Source organism: Myxocyprinus asiaticus, chromosome 45 (genome assembly GCF_019703515.2).
Source record: "Myxocyprinus asiaticus isolate MX2 ecotype Aquarium Trade chromosome 45, UBuf_Myxa_2, whole genome shotgun sequence".
Classification (NCBI taxonomy): Eukaryota; Metazoa; Chordata; class Actinopteri; order Cypriniformes; family Catostomidae; genus Myxocyprinus; species Myxocyprinus asiaticus.
Window position 1 is genome coordinate 32,887,962 of NC_059388.1, and position 18,562 is coordinate 32,906,523.

The 18,562-nt window shown below is 39.7% G+C and overlaps 1 protein-coding gene across 1 annotated transcript; it reads left to right on the forward strand.

The window, feature by feature from the left end:
* Positions 1 to 6,319: 6,319 nt before the first annotated feature.
* Positions 6,320 to 18,277, forward strand: LOC127435171 (zinc finger protein 420-like). Its single transcript, XM_051688414.1, has 9 exons — positions 6,320 to 6,366; positions 9,947 to 10,149; positions 11,403 to 11,501; positions 11,596 to 11,691; positions 11,771 to 11,881; positions 12,738 to 12,879; positions 13,026 to 13,761; positions 13,879 to 13,910; positions 14,083 to 18,277. Exons 1-9 carry the CDS (start codon positions 6,330 to 6,332, stop codon positions 15,492 to 15,494), a joined length of 2,868 nt encoding a protein of 955 aa, XP_051544374.1. The 5' UTR covers positions 6,320 to 6,329; the 3' UTR covers positions 15,495 to 18,277.
* The last annotated feature ends 285 nt before the right edge of the window (positions 18,278 to 18,562 follow it).

Here is an 18,562-nt window from a genome sequence, read left to right on the forward strand (position 1 = left end):
TTTCCAGAAGAGGAGAAAAATAGAGAGAGGTGGATTAAGAGAGAAAAACAGGAGAAGATGCCAAATTTACTGTCACTCTCTGTAACAGAAACCCCCTCACAGCTGTGTTAATTCAGTGTTTAAAACTAATTCCAAGGTAATATAACACAAAGAATAATGTTATAAACTTACACTCAATATTTAATAAAAATTATTATATTAAAAAGTTTGCGAGATTTACGCTGCTAAATAAGGCGGAAACGCGTCATCACAGTCTGTGGAAAAAAGGGCAACAAAATCTTCAGCCGTGACGTCAGTCTGTTACCAAGGGAACCGCTGGTAAATTACACTTCCGGGTTTGTGAACTACAAGCTGAACAATTCTATCGCTGTGACAATTCTGTTCATAACTTTTAATTATATGTCACATTTCATATTAAACGGAAACTGAACTTACTCGTTTAATGTGAATTTTCTTTACTCCGTTCCTGAAGGTGTTTGTATAATTTCTGCTTGTTCAATAAAAAAAATATATATATTTTGGTAGGATAAACATTTATCTGTTCTGTTTTCTCCAGTTAGCTTACAAGCTAATCGGTTATACATCTTCTCTTCACTTTCATTACATTCCGCCTCACTGTCGCCACTTAGTGATACGGCGGTATGATTGAATTCAAAATAAATTGTAATTTGTGGTATATTTAATGATTTGACAAACTTTTCATTTTAAAATCTTTGTGGTTGTGGTTAGATTTAGAGTTATGATATGTGTAGATGTATGGTTGCTGCGGGACCCCAAATACACACAACAAACACAGTGTATGAATGAGGCATTCAACTGTTCCAAGACTTCAGGATTTTGCTGGTTATATGTAGTGGGCGTGTCTTGTAGTGTGTGTGTCTTATAGTGTGCGCTTCCTGTAGTGGGCGTGCCTTGTAGTGTGTGTCTCTTATAGTGTGCGCTTCCTGTAGTGGGCGTGTCTTGTAATAGGCATGTCATGTAGTGGGCATGTCTTGTAGTGGACGTGTCTTATAGTAGGTGTGCCATGTAATTAATTGTAGTGTGTGTCTCTTATAGTGTGCGCTTCCTGTAGTGGGCGTGTCTTGTAATAGGCATGTCATGTAGTGGGCATGTCTTGTAGTGGACGTGTCTTATAGTAGGTGTGCCATGTAATTAATTGTAGTGTGTGTGTCTTATAGTGTGCGCTTCCTGTAGTGGGTGTGTCTTGTAGTGGGTGTATCTTGTAGTAGGCATGTCATGTAGTGGGCATGTCTTGTAGTGGGTGTATCTTGTAGTGGGCATGTCTTGTAGTGGACGTGTCTTGTAGTGGACGTGTCTTGTAGTAGACATGTCATGTAGTGGACGTGTCTTGTAGAGGGTGTATTTCATAGTGGGCGTGTCATGTAGTGGGCGTGTCTTATAGTAGGTGTGCCATGTAATTAATTGTAGTGGGTGTGTCTTGTAGTGTGCGCATCCTGTAGTGGGCATGTCTTGTAGTAGGCATGTCATGTAGTGGGCGTGTCTTGTAGTGGGTGTATCTTGTAGTGGACGTTTCTTGTAGTAGGCATGTCATGTAGTGGACGTGTCTTGTAGTGGGCTTGCCTTGTAGTGGGTGTATTTTTTAGTGGGTGTGTCGTGTAGTGGGTGTGTCTTGTAATAGGCGTGTCTTGTAGTAGGTGTGCCATGTAATGAATGTGTCTTGTAGTGGGCGTGTCTTATAGTAGGCGTGTCATGTAGTGGATGTGTCTTGTAGTGGACGTGTATTGTAGTGGGCATGTCTTGTAGTAGGCATGTCATGTAGTGGATGTGTCTTGTAGTGGACGTGTATTTTAGTGGGCGTGTCTTGTAGTGGGTGTGTCTTGTAGTGGACGTGTCTTGTAGTAGGCATGTCATGTAGTGGATGTGTCTTTTAGTGGGCATGCCTTGTAGTGGGTGTATTTTATAGTGGGCGTGTCGTGTAGTGGGCTGTCTTGTAATAGGCGTGTCTTGTAGTAGGTGTGCCATGTAATGAATGTGTCTTGTAGTGGGCGTGTCATGTAGTGGATGTTTCTTGTAGTGGACATGTCTTGTTGTGGGCGTGTCGTATAGTAGGTGTGTCTTGTAGCAGGCGTGTCATGTAGTGGACGTGTCTTGTAGTGGGCATGTCTTGTAGTAGGTGTGGCTTATAGTAGTCTTGCAGGACGCAGACAGACCCCTCTTGTTTATTTTGCTGTTGCTCATCTTCATCATAAGACAGAAAGAGTGAAGTGACTTTTATTTGATTGGAGTTTTATATCTTTTATATCGTGTCTATGTGTGTATATTTAATGTTACTGTTGTAGTTGTTGTTGTTGTTTTTTTACTCTTGTCAATGTATTAAAATAATAACCTATTTCTATTTTGAAATGTGTAAAAAAATATGACAAATCACAACAGAACAGTTTTATAGTCTATTTAAACTCAAAGAAAAGGTGTACAAAACAAACAATTTAGTGTTACAAAAAGCACATTTTAAATAAATGACTTTCCTTAATCTTAAAAATGAGCTGTTTAACGGTTCAGTGAATAATCTTAAATGAGACCTCACACATTTAATTGGTGAAACAATATCATCTTGTAATTTTAAGTCTCTTCCCATTTAATATTTTGAAACTGTGAATCCCAAAGACCTCTGGCTGAGGGAATTGTGAAATTTTGACATTATTTAGATATCCTAAGATATCTGTTATTAGATTTAATCTTTAATATTTTTACCTCGCAATTTAAAACATTATGCTTTTTAATAATTCAAGAGTACAGCATCAGTCTTGATAATAACTCTTCTGACTTTGAGAGCAGTACTCTATCAGGAGTTAAACTTTATTTGGAATATTATTTATTTAAGCTTATTATTTCCTTCTGATTTTTACATTCCTTCTGATTCTCAAATAAGAGATTTGGTCTTTAATTGGTATACCATCGAGTTCTGACAGAGAGAAAATAATTCACATTTCTTAATATTCATATTTAACCCCGACACTAAAGAAAACTCAGACAATCAAAAGCCCATTTTAATGATTTTTTATTTATTTATTTTGGAAATATAGCTGTATCATCTGCCGATTGGGAACCTTTAATTTAATAAATAAAATCCTAAAAATGAAAAGTTTCCCATTTGTCAAATGATGTCATCTGCTGGTGAAAAACAGGAAGTGCATCTCCAGACTCAAAACAGCTGCTTCACAGGTTATTTGATGAAAATATGATGTCCTTTGGGTTTATTGTCACGAAGTAATTAAAATAGCTTCTTTAATTGATAGAAGACAAAAACTCACAAAGACACTGATCCAGTTGAGCAAATGAATGTATTTTATTGAACTGTAGGAAAATACATTTAAGACGGGGTGGTTATTTATTAAGACAACAAAAGGACAGCAGCATTCACAGAACACACACACAAACACACTGCATATGATTATAGATAATAAACTGCTCATTATTATTTCTGAAACACTTCAGTTCACTTTCTTTACTAGCACACATGTGTCAATGTGTGCGACGGCTGTATAACAATATATGTATACAATATAAAATATAATACATCATATAAAAGCAGCAGAAATATGTTCTGTTCTTCGTGTTTTCTTGGGTTTCTTCTCAACAGGAGCAGAAATCTTTTTCTCCACTGTGATGATGAATAATCACAATGATGCTAAATGTGATCTACAGAATCACTTTAAAGATCAGAATAGTTTAAAACACCTTCCATACCAGATCCTTTTCCATGTGTGCCAACTGCTTTAACAACTTCCTATTTTTCTTCCTGGAAAGAGTGATATTCGCTGGAGAGCTGTGAAGATGAAGGGTTTATCATATTTAATATCTACATAATTCAGTTTGTTTCAGTGCGACGCAGTATGTGTCTGATTAACACACTCAGGACCAGTGTTATTAGAGTTAACGATCACTTTCATTAATTAAAATAAAAATAAAAATTGAAATTACTGGAAAACAATGAGACTAAATTAAAATACTTTTTCATAACTCAAAAACTAAATAAAATAAAAATGATGTCGAATTCATTTGAGTTTTTGACATAATATGGTGAATATGGCAAAGTGGGACAATTTTGAAAAATGTTCTTTTCTTGACACTGAATTATGACCCAAATGACACATAACATGTCTTCTACCTTTGTCAAAAGTAAAAATGAAGAAACATTTAATACTGTGAAGTAGAACCTTTGAAGATCCTCTTCACTAGATCCCAGATGTGTTTCAGCTGCAGGGCCTACTGGTAAAGTGGGACAGAGGAACAAATATTCTCTAGAAAATATATATATTTGAAACTAATTTGTAAATTTTCTTCTACACTTTCACATCATAACATTAAGATAACGTTTACTTCTTTATAAGCTTAACTAGATTTACCTCAAATTTCTGTCATTTTCTTTCCCAATGCTTATCATGAAATGAGTTCTGCCACACATCCCGAAGTAAAATCATCCATTTAAAACCTCAAACAGATAAAGGGACAGTTCACCTAAAAATGAAAATTCTGTCATCATTTACTCACCCTCATGTCATCCCAGATGTGTTTGACTTTCTTTCTTCTGCAGAACACAAATGAAGATTTTAAAAAGAATATTTCAGCTCTGTAGGTCCATACAATGCAAGTGAATGGTGACCAGAAAGTTGAAGCTCCAAAAAGCACATAAAGGCAGCATAAAAGTAATCCATAAGACTCCAGTGGTTTAATCCATGTCTTCTGAAGTAATCTAATCTGTTTTGGGTGAGAACAGACCAAAATATAACTCATTTTTCACTGTACATCTTGTAATTGCAGTCTACGGGAACAATCAAGATTTCAAGCTCGATTACACTTCCTAGTACAGTTCGCAGAGCGCTAGATGGTGCTGGGAAATATAATCGAGCTTGAAATCATGATTACCAAGGAGACTGCTGATGTCAACTTCTATAGTAAAAAAGGACTTAAATATTGATCTGTTTCTCACCCACATATATCATATCACTTCAGAAGACATGGATTAAACCACTGGAGTCTTATGGATTACTTTTATGTTTCCTTTATGTGCTTTTTGGAGCTTCAAAGTTCTGGTCACCATTCACTTGCATTGTATGGACCTACAGAGCTGAAATATTCTTCTAAAAATCTTCATTTGTGTTCAGCAGAAGAAAGAAAGTCATACACATCTGGAATAGAATGAGGGTGAATAAATGATGAGAGAATTGACATTTTTAGGTGAACTGTCCCTTTAATTGTGTGCTCCTGAAAGATTACTTTAGTATTGATTTATAATCATTGAATGAAATGCATATGGATACAATGTGGATCAAGCACAAATGTCTTGGTCACTTTGCCCATATTCACCCTATATTGTAAAATTTGCAACATTTACAATCCACATTAAACATGAAAATAGATAGAGATACCCTGAGAAATGTAATGTTAGACTTTTAAAATTACACCAGTAAACGCTCAGCCATAAAAATACTAAACTAAAATAAAAACTAACTAAACTAAATCTATCAGACAATCTGTGAAATCTTACGAAAACTAAACTATAATGACAAACTGAATATAAAATAGAAATAAAAACTAAATAAAAAATCCCAAACTATAATAACAGTGTTCAGGACACATGATGAAGTGTGTGTGTGTGTGTGTGTGTAACAAACCTTCTCTTGTTCAGATGATGTTTGGTGATGATGTCACGGTCGATCACAATGTGATGTTTCTTTCTCTTTTCTTGATCCAGAACTCTCTGTCTCTTCAAGAGTGTTTTGTTAACTCCTGCAATGAAAAACAACCATAACACTGTAAAATAAGGTTACATTTGTTAACATTAGTAAATGCATCAGGTATCATTAAATAACAATGAATTAAATGTTTTTAAAGCATTTGTTAATGTTAGTTAATACAAATACAGTTGTTCATTTTAGTTTATGTTAGTTCATAGTGCATTAACTAATGTTAATATACACAACTTTTGATTTTAAAAATGTATTAGTATATGTTGAAATTAACATACACCAAGATTAATGTATTATTCATTGTTAGTTCATGTTTAGTAATGGAACGTTATTGTAAAGTGTTACCAAAACAACCACAATATCTTTAAATATTTTAAACGGATTTAATTTTGGAAAAATTGTAGAATTGTGAATCACAGATTTCTATAATGTTGTTGATATTTAAAAATGCTGAAATTTTGTTTAGGGAAACCAAGACAATATTTAATTTTTCATGCTAAAATGATCTGCAGTTAATAATACAATTTATTATATATTATATTCATTAAAGCGTGTTTTTGACGCATCGCGGCGCGTTTGTTTTAAAACGGAAGTGACGTTACAGCAACAACATTCTCAATGGAGGAAGAAAACTGCGCTGGAAACACAAACGCAGGTAATAAAAACACAAACACAAGTGTGTAAAACACCAATAGTTGATTTAATAGATATGCATATGAGTTCAGGACTGTGACACGAGCAGGTGAATTTATTGTGAAGCGGATCATGTGCACTATATAGTATGCATACTGTGTAGAATACTTGAACAGATTGCACTGCATACTATACTGTATCGCTTGTCCATTTCCTGTGTGACGAATTAACCGGCAGAAATCAACTGTGATTTATAACATTTCCTTCATGGCTTGACTTCTTGACTTATTTGATTGGACTCCCAAAGACATTTTTACATAAAATCGTATTTAAAGGTGCAGTCAGTAACTTTCATCGTCGACTTACACTGACACCTAAATGATGATGCAACATCATTTACAATCAATAGTTTTCAGTTTCAGATATCATTGAAGAAACTGAGTATTCACAGTCAGTCATGATTACTTTAATCAATGAGTGAAAGTGTCCAATATCAGGATGGTTACTGAGATTAAGTGAGTAGTATTCAGCTGGTCATGTGATCATAACATGGCCGCCCCCATGTGTGGACCCTCTCCATGTAGAATAAAACAGCTTTATAAGGTCACTGATATGACTGGAGTCTTCATTTGAATGTGAGTCAATCATGATTTTATACATATATTGCAAAATTACATTTCATGTCTTTAGGAGTTAAACTTTTATAACCCTTTAAGATCGGATATTTTAATAAAATAATAAGCGCAATATTAATAACTCCAGTTATTTTGTGACCAACACAAAATGAAAGTTTAGAAGCTCTACTTTCCAATGCATGTAGACATTATGACCAAATCTGAACAAGTGTTTTGAAATTTACAGACAAATCAGAAGTGTTCAGCTTTTATTATTTATAAATAATTTTGCACTGTACAAATTATTGCAATCAGTAAAAATATGAAACTGATCAAATAGTCATGTGTCATATGTTGTTGGAAAGATCTCAAAGAGTAGAATACAACCAGCCTATTTGTTTTACTCACAGACAAAAATATAGTGAGTAATAGCTAAGTATACACTGGTGGCCAAAAGTTTGGAATGATGTACAGATTTTGCTCTTATGGAAAGAAATTGGTACTTGTATTCACCAAAGTGGCATTCAACTGATCACAGTGTATAGTCAGGACATTAATAACATGAAAATGTTATATTACAATTTGAAAATAATGTTCAGAACTTCTTAAACTACTTCAAAGAGTTCTCATCAAAAAATCCTCCACGTGCAGCAATGACAGCTTTGCAGATCCTTGTTATTCTAGCTGTCAGTTTGTCCAGATACTCAGGTGACATTTCACCCCACACTTCCTGTAGCACTTGTCATAGATGTGACTGTCTTGTCGGGCACTTCTCACGCACCTTACAGTCTAGCTGATCCCACAAAAGCTCAATGGGGTTAAGATCCATAACACTCTTTTCCAATTATCTGTTGTCCAATGTCTGTGTTTCTTTGCCCACTCTAACCTTTTCTTTTTGTTTTTCTGTTTCAAAAGTGGCTTTTTCTTTGCAATTCTTCCCATAAGGCCTGCACCCCTGAGTCTTCTCTTTACTGTTGTACATGAAACTGGTGTTGAGCGGGTAGAATTCAATGAAGCTGTCAGCTGAGGACATGTGAGGTGTCTATTTCTCAAACTAGAGACTCTGATGTACTTGTCCTCTTGTTTAGTTGTACATCTGGCCTTCCACATCTCTTTCTGTCCTTGTTAGAGTCAGTTGTCCTTTGTCTTTGAAGACTGTAGTGTACACCTTTGTATGAAATCAAGCATTGTATAGCCTTCATTCCTCAAAACAATGATTGACTGACGAGTTTCTAGAGAAAGCTGTTTCTTTTTTTGCCATTTTTGACCTAATATTGACCTTAAGACATGCCAGTCTATTGCATACTGTGGCAACTCAAAAACAAACACAAAGACAATGTTAAGTTTCATTTAATGAATCAAATATCTTTCAACTGTGTTTGATATAATGGAAAGTGATTTTCTAGTACCAAATGATCAATTTATCATGATTACTCAAGGATAAGGTGTTGGAGTGATGGCTGCTGTCTAGATTTGATCAAAAATGACTTTTTTCAAATAGTGATGGTGCTGTTTTTTACATCAGTAATGTCCTGACTATACTGTGTGATCAGCTGAATACCACTTTGGTGAATTAAAGTACCAATTTCCTTCTGAAACAGCAAAATCTGAACATTATTCCAAACTTTTGGCCGCCAGTGTACATATATATATATATATATATATATATATATATATATATATATATATATATATATATAATTATTTGAATTATCGTGTTTTATTTATATTGAATTATTTTTATTTGGGCACTTTCAAAGTCTGTACATTATTCCAAACATTTGACTGCCTGTGTACATTTCTAAGTAGGAAAACAATTTCAGTATACACAGAGAAGCAGATTATAGTACACAAATAAAACAAATAACTTCATTCTTATTTAGGCTACATGGTAATACAAGATAACACATTAAGGTGAACATTATTACACTCATATTAGTTATGCTTAACAGTTTATTGCATATTATGTATGTATTTTTTTCTTATTAATTAGATTTATTACACATTTTAAACATATAGTGTATATAAATGTAAATATATTAATTTTAGAGACCGGGTGCATGTTTTTTTTGCCCAGGGACTATTTTGACTGTTTAGGAATTTCTTTTCTTTTCTTCTACAAAGTACTTTTGCTGCCAATGTGGAAATTTATAATAACTATTCCAAAAAAACAAACAAACAACAAAAAAAAGCATATTTCTTTCCGGGGGTCTGGGTAGCTCAGTGGTAAAAGACGCTGGCTAACACCACTGGAGTTCGCTAGTTTGAATCCAGGGTGTGCTGAGTGACTCCAGCCAGGTCTCCTAAGCAACCAAATTGGCCCGGTTGCTAGGGAGGGTAGATTCACATGGGGTAACCTCCTCATGATCGCTATAATGTGGTTCTCGCTCTCGGTGGGGCGTGTGGTGAGATGTGCGTGGATGCCGCGGAGAATAGTGTGAAGCTCCACATGCGCTACGTCTCCGTGGTAGAAATAGATGCGGAGACAACTGAGATTCGTCCTCTGACACTCGGACTGAGGCGAATCACTATGCCACTACGAAGACTTAAAAACACATTGGGAATTGTTCATTCTAAATTGGGAGAAAAAAAAAAAGCATATTTCTTATATCAGTTCATAACCATACTGACTACTGACACTGTGTATGTTATTATTGTCCGGACCTTTGCTGGGAAGGAAATGCCGAGACCTGACCCCTTGGGACTTTGATTGAATACCCCTGATCTATATCATTAAAAAATGTAAAAGTTTTCTTTACAATGATGCCAAACACTTGACCCTGCTTTTTTCCGAGTTATAAGTCTTTAATTTTAGGTATGCCACTGAAACAGGAAATCTTTAAAAACACCTTCAGAGCTTAAAGGGTTAATGAGTGCACCTTTAAACAACAATAGTAGGCAGTTTACAGTATATAGTGCGCAGTATTCAGTAAGTAAGGTAGTATTGTAAACACAGCCCGTGTTTGTCTGTATTTGTGTTGTCTGTAGGCGTCCGGCTGCCTCTGTCCTCCCTGCGGCTGCTCGTCCCGCCGCTGCATCTCATCTGCGCTTTCATGTGGCAGGTGCTGCAGCAGAAAAGTGTGATGCATTATGGGAAGTTGGAGGAGTTCGTCTCCATGGTGACAGAGAAGCTGCCGCAGTTGCTGGGTTACAGACAGAGAGTTCAGCTGATGCTGGGACTGAGAGCCAGAGTCAGTGTCACCTTCATCATCATCATCATCATCATCATCATGAGAGACATAGTGATGTTTTTATGTGCACTCATATGACGTCCATTTAAAGTCGTTCCGCTGACTACCGCCCCTGGAGTCGCGAGTTCGAATCCAGGGCGTGCTGAGTGATTCCAGTCAGGTCTCCTAAGCAACCAAATTGGCCCGGTTGCTAGGGAGGGTATAGTCACATGGGGTAACCTCCTCGTGGTCGTGATTAGTGGTTCTCGCTCTCAATGGGGCGTGTGGTAAGTTGTGCGTGGATCGTGGAGAGTAGCATGAGCCTCCACATGCTGTGAGTCTCCGCGGTGTCATGCACAACGAGTCACGTGATAAGATGCACGGATTGACGGTCTCAGAAGCGGAGGCAACTGAGACTTGTCCTCCGCCACCCGGATTGAGGTGAGTAACAGCGCCACCACGAGGATTATTCCTAGTGGGAATTGGGCATTCCAAATTGGGAGAAAAGAGGATACATTTTTTTTTTTTTTTTTTTTAAATCATTCCAAAAAGAGAATTTAGAAATGAAACTCTTTGCACAGCGCTTTTCCATACAGTAATACACCAAAATAATGAAAATAAATAAATAAACACCATAACTGTGTTGTATTCCAAGTCTTCTGAAGTCTTCTGATAGCTTTGTGTGAAATTTAAGTCATTATTATTATGTTTTTGTGTCGTTTTTTGGAGCTTGATAGTAGTGGTCACAATAAACTCAGTAATGGATGATTATTTCCTTTGATATTGTAATTGCAATTAATTTTGATTTATAGAGTTTACATTAAAATACACAGACATGTCAGTGATTGGTTGCAGTTCTCAACTTCTGCAAAATAATTTTTTTTTTTTAAATAAAAATAACATTTTGACGCAATGGGAGTAGATCTAATGAATTGCTTTGATTGACAGTTTTGTGGCAGCTTTATTTGTATTCGTAATTATTCGATTAATTGTGTGTCATTGTATTTGGAAAGAGCTGTGTGAACATTCTTCAAAAATTCTTCTTTGTGTTCTACAGAAAACATAACAGCATGCAATTTAAAATAATCACAGAAATATAATTTTTGTGTGAATTATTCCTTTTATATCTCCTGACATCATCTCATCGAGTTCTGCTGGTGTTGGACGTGTTTCTCTGAAAGTCCATCTTTCCATCTGTTTCATGTGTGGAATCAGTTCACGTCTGTGTTGCAAACGACTCCTCAAACATGTAATGTTGTTTGTCTAATGTTCAGATGGTTTTGGAGTTGTGTCGTGATTCAGCTGATGTTAGAAGCATTCAGGCACATCTGGACAAAATCCGGATCCCAGCGCCGCCGGCCGGACTGCCAGCTGTGAGTTTATTAATCTTCAGCATCTTCTCACTTGTCCTTGATCATGGTTACTGTAGAATATGAATGAGTGCTGATCAGTCGTGCTGTTTTTCAGGGTCTTGATGCTGATTTGGGACATTCAGTGTTTAATTTCAAAGCTTTGGTTCTGGCACTCATCAAAGACCCGGTTGAGAAAGCTTATTTCTTTCAGGTCAGAGAGAAGATGTTCATTATGCTTCATAACTCGTCTCATCTGTGTGAGCAGTTTATATATTCTCTCTCTCTCACAGGAAGTGTTTCCTGCAGAATATGGAGCTCAATACGACACGGCTCTTAAAGAGCTCATGTGGGAACTTCTGTCCAGCCTGGAGAAACTGCTTCCTGTGCCAGACATAAAAAAAGTAAAAAAAGTTAACTGCTAAATAATTGGATTTGATGCAACTCGGGTAACAACAAAGTAGTATACTATTTATTGTTTCATAATGAGCTCGTTTTCACACATTCTGTTTTTGAATAGTATAGTAAGTATTATAGGAATATTCCGGGTTCAGTACAAGTTCAGCTCAATCGACAGCATTTGTGGCATAATGTTGATTACCACAATAATTTATTTCCACTCGTCCCTCCATTTCTTTAAAAAAGCAAAAATCGGGGCCTGGGTATCTCAGCGAGTATTGACGCTGACTATCACACCTGGAGTCGTGAGTTCGAATCCAGGGCGTGCTGAGTGACTCCAGCCAGGTCTCCTAAGCAACCAAATTGGCCCGGTTGCTAGGGAGGGTAGAGTCACATGGGGTAACCTCCTCGTGGTCGCTATAATGTGGTTTCGCTCTCGGTGGGGTGTGTGGTGAGTTGTGCGTGGATGCCGTGGAGAATAGCGTGAAGCCTCCACGCGCGCTAAGTCTCCACGGTAACACGCTCAACAAGTCACGTGATAAGATGCACGGATTGACGGTCTCAGACGCGGAGGCAACTGAGATTCGTCCTCCACCACCCGGATTGAGGCGAGTCACTACGCCACCACGAGGACTTAGAGCGCATTGGGGATTGGACATTCCAAATTGGGGAGAATTTTTTAAGAAAAGGAGGGACGAGTCAAAATTAATACATTTTTTCACGTTTAGAGATTTGACTCATCCTTCCTAATGGCAGACCCTGATCAGTTTCCAGGGGAGTGAGGAAACAAGGATGAAAAATTTAAGAATTGAGATGCAACCTTGTTGTTGTATCACTCTCAGTTCTCTCTCTGTTTCTCAGACGGTGTCATTGCTCTCTTCTGCCCCTGCTGGTCTGGAGGAATATATGCAGACCAACCCCAATGACCTGCACATTCTTCTGCAGCAGCATCAACTGTTTGGAGGTTCAGAAAGTCAGAGTTGGCAGAAAGGATCCAAAGTGGGTAAGTGAACCAACAGGCTCAGAATATCGCCCTCATCTTGTTTTCTCTTGGGAATATGTCACATTACGGAAGTAAAAGAGGTTGCGAACAGCATGATTTTGTTAATATGAATGGTCAGTGTTGGTGTATTTTTCTTTATTTCTTAGGGTCTGTTCCTCGTTCATCTGGTGAATGGATTCTGTCGTCGCTGTCCATCCCTCCGTCCGCCCGTGTCGTCGTTACTGGTGACCCCGTACAGCTCTATCATGTCCAGACGTCCAGCGTCGCCATCTTGACTCCGGCCGCTCTTGGTCAGCTGAGCTCGGACGGCATCATCGTTACCGACTACATGGAGGTGGAGCTGAGCAGCCACGACATCTCTGACGAGCTGATGGAGGCAAGCGCGACACACGTGGATGGAGATGTGGAGGAGAAGCCGAGCAGCGGCAGCGTGGAGGTGCTGTTAGATGACGAACGTTCTTCTGCGAGCGAGAGCGTGGAGGAACCTTTGAGCGGTGTGGAACCAAATACTTTAAATGACAAACTGACAAAATGTGATGTGACGTGTGAGACTGTGAGCGTTGCCACGGCAACGACATCCCATAATGAACCTGCCGTGGCTGGAATGAGCATCACAAACGCACAGAATGATGAGCGCACACAGGACACGCTGATGGAAGTGAAAGAGCCTGCTGATGTCACTCCTGATGCAGGAAGTGATGCAGCTGCGTTACAGGAAGTCAAAACACCACCTGTAACAGATGTCGTCCAGACGTCCCCTCCGCGGAGAGGGCGAGGGAGACCGAGGAAGAGCGTAGCAATGACTGACAAAAACATGGTAAAAACAACCCTCCGAAGAGGACGACCCGCATCCGTTAAACAGGAGAACCGCACAGAGGAGAGGTGAGACCGCTGCACTTCAGTCAGGTCATATCTGCGCACAATATTTCAAATACTCAAACAACATTTGCCATCTTTCACTGTTAAATTTAAATATCCTCATATTCTGTTTTGTTTCAGGAGTTCTGAAACACCGCATGGAGAGAATAAAGGTAATACTGTATAAAGACACATAAAATACAGCATTCACAGCACCCTTAGAGACCAACTATTGACCTTTTTAGTGTACATGTCAGGACTAGATCTGTCCCTAATCATTATTGCTTAATTCAGTTTGTATTAGATGACTCATAAAACAAGAACATCATGTTCATTAACTTCTAGACGCCTCCAATAAGCAGTCCGACAGATCTGGAACACCTGGAGTGGTGACTAGAGCGCCTTCTACTAGCCAGTATCACACACGCAAATCCCGCAAGACTGAACCATCGAGAGAAGAGTCCGTTGACAACCCTCGTGCTCGCTACCTGTGCAACACCTGCGGCCGTAAGTTCACCCGCAGCTCTGATGTGCGTCGACACCAGCTCACGCACACAGGAGAGCGTCCGTTCCACTGCAGCCACTGCGAGAAGACGTTCCAGCACGCATGGGATCTGACCAAACACTGCCGAAAAATGCACGATGAGGCCGCATTCACGTGCCAGCTGTGCGCAAGCAGCTTCGCTAACCTGCGCCTCCTGAGGGCCCACCACAAGAGAGACCATCGCGGTGACCTGCCGCATTACTGCTCCATCTGCGGCGAAACCAGCCCGACGGCCGCTGCGCTCATTCAGCACCGCAAGACACACAGCATCACGCAGCAGTATCGCTGCGAACAGTGCGGCAAGGGTTTCGACACATTACTGCAGCGATCCGTACATCGGCAGAGCCATCTCAAACGCCTCCACTTCAAATGTCCGCTGTGCGATAAAATGTACACGCGCCGCACGGATGTGAAGAGGCACCAGTTGAGTCACACGGGCGAGCGGCCGCATCAGTGCTCGCTCTGTGGGAAACGCTTCAGTCTGCGCACCGGTCTGCAGAAACACCTCTTGACGCACACGGGTGAGAGACCGTTCCAGTGTACGTGCTGCCAGAAGTCCTTCACACAGCTGTCCATCTTGCACCGGCATGAGCGCATGCACACCGGCGAGCGGCCATACCTCTGCTCGCAGTGCGGGAAGCGATTTCTGTCACACGGCGAGCTCATTAAACACGATAAAACCCACCGGGACGAGAGACCATACTCGTGCCCGCAGTGTCACAAGTGCTTCAAGTTCAAACGAGCACTGCAGGAGCACATCCTGTCTCACAGCGGTGCACGGCCGTACCCGTGCAACTACTGCGGCAAAATGTTTGCCAAACCCTTCGCATTAAACCGACATCACCTGATACACACCGGAGAGCGGCCGTTCTCTTGCGCTCACTGCGACCGGACGTTCCTCACCTCGAGCGAGCTCGCTCTCCACGAGCGAGTGCACACGGGCGAGCGGCCCTACTGCTGCGTCACGTGTCCCAGGAAGTTCCGCAGTTCCTCTGAGCTGGCACGACACCGCCGCAGTCATGCGCAGGAGCGGCCGCACAGCTGCAGCTACTGCCCGAAAGCGTACGCTACTGCCGCCAAACTCAATAGTCACGTGAGAATCCACACAGGGGAGAGCAAAGCCAAACACTCGCCTGCCGTGAACCAAACCGCAGATGTGTTAGCGGCCAATGCGCACGAAGCCGCAGATGCCATTACCATTATTTTAGAATAGTGTCAGTGGACTGATTGACAGTGTCTTTAGTCTAAGACTAAACTAACCCGTGTCGGGCAAATGATCACTTGGTTGTTTCAGATTTTTGTGTTGCTGTAACAGTTTTCAATACTCTTCATCATAGATAAAGTATCTTATAGAATAATGTGTTGATGTCATTAGTTTATTGACTTTGTCTTAAACTCAAATACAGCTCGTTTATGCTTCATTTTCATCTGCTGGTGTTGAGAGAGAGATCCTGTTTTCTTTAAAGGTGAAGTGTGTATCAGACTGATTTATTTTCCTCATAGGTGAACTGATTATTAATGATAACTTATAAACTTTTAAAGACAGACCAAGCATGAACTCTGCTTGTGCACATTATTTCAACTCATTTTTAAAAGAGTTTTAATCATGAAGTGTTTCTCCTTTCATCCATTCAGTCGTATCCGACACTCTGCGACTTTATAGGCAAGCGTTCTCCATGCTATCCTGTCGAGCACTGCATCTCTCAACTGCATATCGTTGAGAGTTCAGTTCATATCGGTATCCGCTTTGATGGTGTCGAGCCAGCGTGTTCTTTGCCGGCCCCTTCTTCTGGTTCCACTGACCATTCCCAACATTACTGACTTCTCGAATGAGTTTGCACACATGATGTGGCCAAAGTAAGTCAAATGTCTAGTGATTTTAGCTTTTAGTGTCGTCCCTGGTTTTATGAGATCCAGCACTTCTCTGTTTGTTTTCCTGGCTGTCCATGGTATTCGTAACAATTTCCGTCAGCACCACATTTCGAATACAACGATTCTCTTTCTGTTGGCCTTTCTTAGCTTCCAGCTCTCGCGCCCATACATCGTCATCAGAAAAATGATGGCTCTGACTAATCTGCTTTTGGTAGTTAGAGTGATATCTTTGCTGTACCACATCTTATTCATGCCAACCATTGCAGTGTGGCCCAATGCGATCCTGCACTTGATTTTGAGGGTGGATTCTCCATCACGGTCGATTTTTGATCCAAGGAAGATGAAATCCTGAGCTGATTCAATTTCGTCATTGATTTTAAACTTCACTTATCCACTAGCTGCTGTCGTCATGATCTTCGTTTTCTTGATTTTAAGGTGCAGCCCCATTTTTTCAATTTCTTCCTTAATTTTCAAAATTAGATGTATTAGGTCATCCTCCCTTTCGGCCAGCAAGGTCGCATCGTCCGCGTATCTCAAGTTGTTGTTGATGATTCTTCCGATCATCACTCCAATATTGGATGAGTCCAAGACTAAATTCCTCATGATCACCTCAGCATAGAGGTTGAAAAGAAAAGGGGACAAAATACAGCCCTGTCTCACACCCTTGCTGATCCTGAACCAGTCTGTATCACCATAGAGTGTTCGCACCGTTGCTTTCTTGTCGATATACAGCGATCTAATAAGCTTGATCAAATGAACTGGCACGCCAAGGTCACGCAGAGCCACCCAGAGCTTGTCATGTTCAACGCAGTCGAAATCTTTGCTGTAGTCGATAAAACGCATGTACAGATCTTTCTGGTATTCGTGGGTGTTTTCAATAATCCATCTGATGTTGGCGATGTGATCTCTAGTACCTCTCCCTTTCCTGAAGCCAGCTTGGATGTCAGGCAGCTCCAAATCGATGACCTGCTGTAGCCGCTGTTAAATAATCTTCAGTAGGATCTTGCTGGCATAAGAAATCAGCGCTATTGTGCGGAAATTGGAGCAATCTCGGGCGTCCCCTTTTTTTGGTAGTGGGCTAATCACAGATCTTGTCCAGTCCTTTGGCCATTTACAAGTGGACCATGTCTCTTGGCACAAGGCTTTGATGACACTGACTGGCACTGGTTTCAGAGTTCTGCAGGTATCCTATCGATTCCTGGGGCTTTCATGCTAGCCCATGCTGTTTCTTCCAAAATGTTGGGTTCCCTGTCCATCTGGCCATTATCATTGTCTTCTTAGTGTTCAGTGTGACTGGCATATAGCTCTTCTGTATACTCTCTCCACCAGTTAGGGTTAGGCTTAGGCTTCTGCTGGTTGCTCAATTCATTTTTATCGCGATCCCTGACTGTTCCTTTCCAGGGAGAGAAACTGGATCGCATCAGCTTCACTACAGCAAACATGGCTCTGGTGTGTCCCTTCCTATTGGCCTCTTCCAGATGTTTACATTGTTTTTTCCTGAGAAAGCTGTCATTGACACAAGACATTTCAAAAACACGTCTGTGTTCAGTGCAAAGTTTCAGTTTCTGCATTTGCAGTTTGGAGATTCCACCAGCAGGTGGTGATAAAGTTCATGTCCAAACTCTGAAAGTACAGAATATCAAATCATGTCCGTGATGATCACTGTTGTAGCCGTTTCATGAAACAAATATTTATGAGATTTGTGTTAAACTATCTTTCTTTAGGTCATGGTTTATTTTTCATTAATATTATTATGCTTATATTAACAATTCTAATTATGATCTAATTTGTATTGGTATTTTTCCACCTGTTGTCGTCGAGTGATTTTTAAGTCACTGCAAAAGGTGCCACTGGAGGAAATTAGAGAGAGTAAAATGTTTGGATTTGGAATGATTTTTTTTTTTTTTTACTTCGTTATTTTGATTATATTTTCAAGTGTGACTTGAATTTAGAAATATTTTTGTGTTTTGATAAATTTATTAAAATGTTCAAAATTGCATTCCAATACAAACACTCTTAATATACTAGCCATTAATTGTGTGTCAGTAGTTGAAAATGATTCATTACACTGTGTAACACAGTTTTTGTTCCTGGGTAGTAAGTATTATTTCCTAATTGCTTATGCCTCAAAATTATAGAAAATGGCTATTATTCCCCACAAACTTTGCTTTTGTGACCAGGACAGTGATATTTTTAAATTTACCTATTTCCAATGAGAAAACGGGTGAATTTGTGTCTTTTCGTTCACATAAAGTCAGAAAAAAACAACATATGAATCCAAAATCCTTCTTTATCTGTGGTCCGAAGAAGACACCGGCTTTGACCTTTGGCTTTGACCTTTGCCTCAGACAGCTTAGGGAAGAAGTCTTGAAGGTACTTGAAGGCTGCCGACTCCTTATCTAGAGCTCT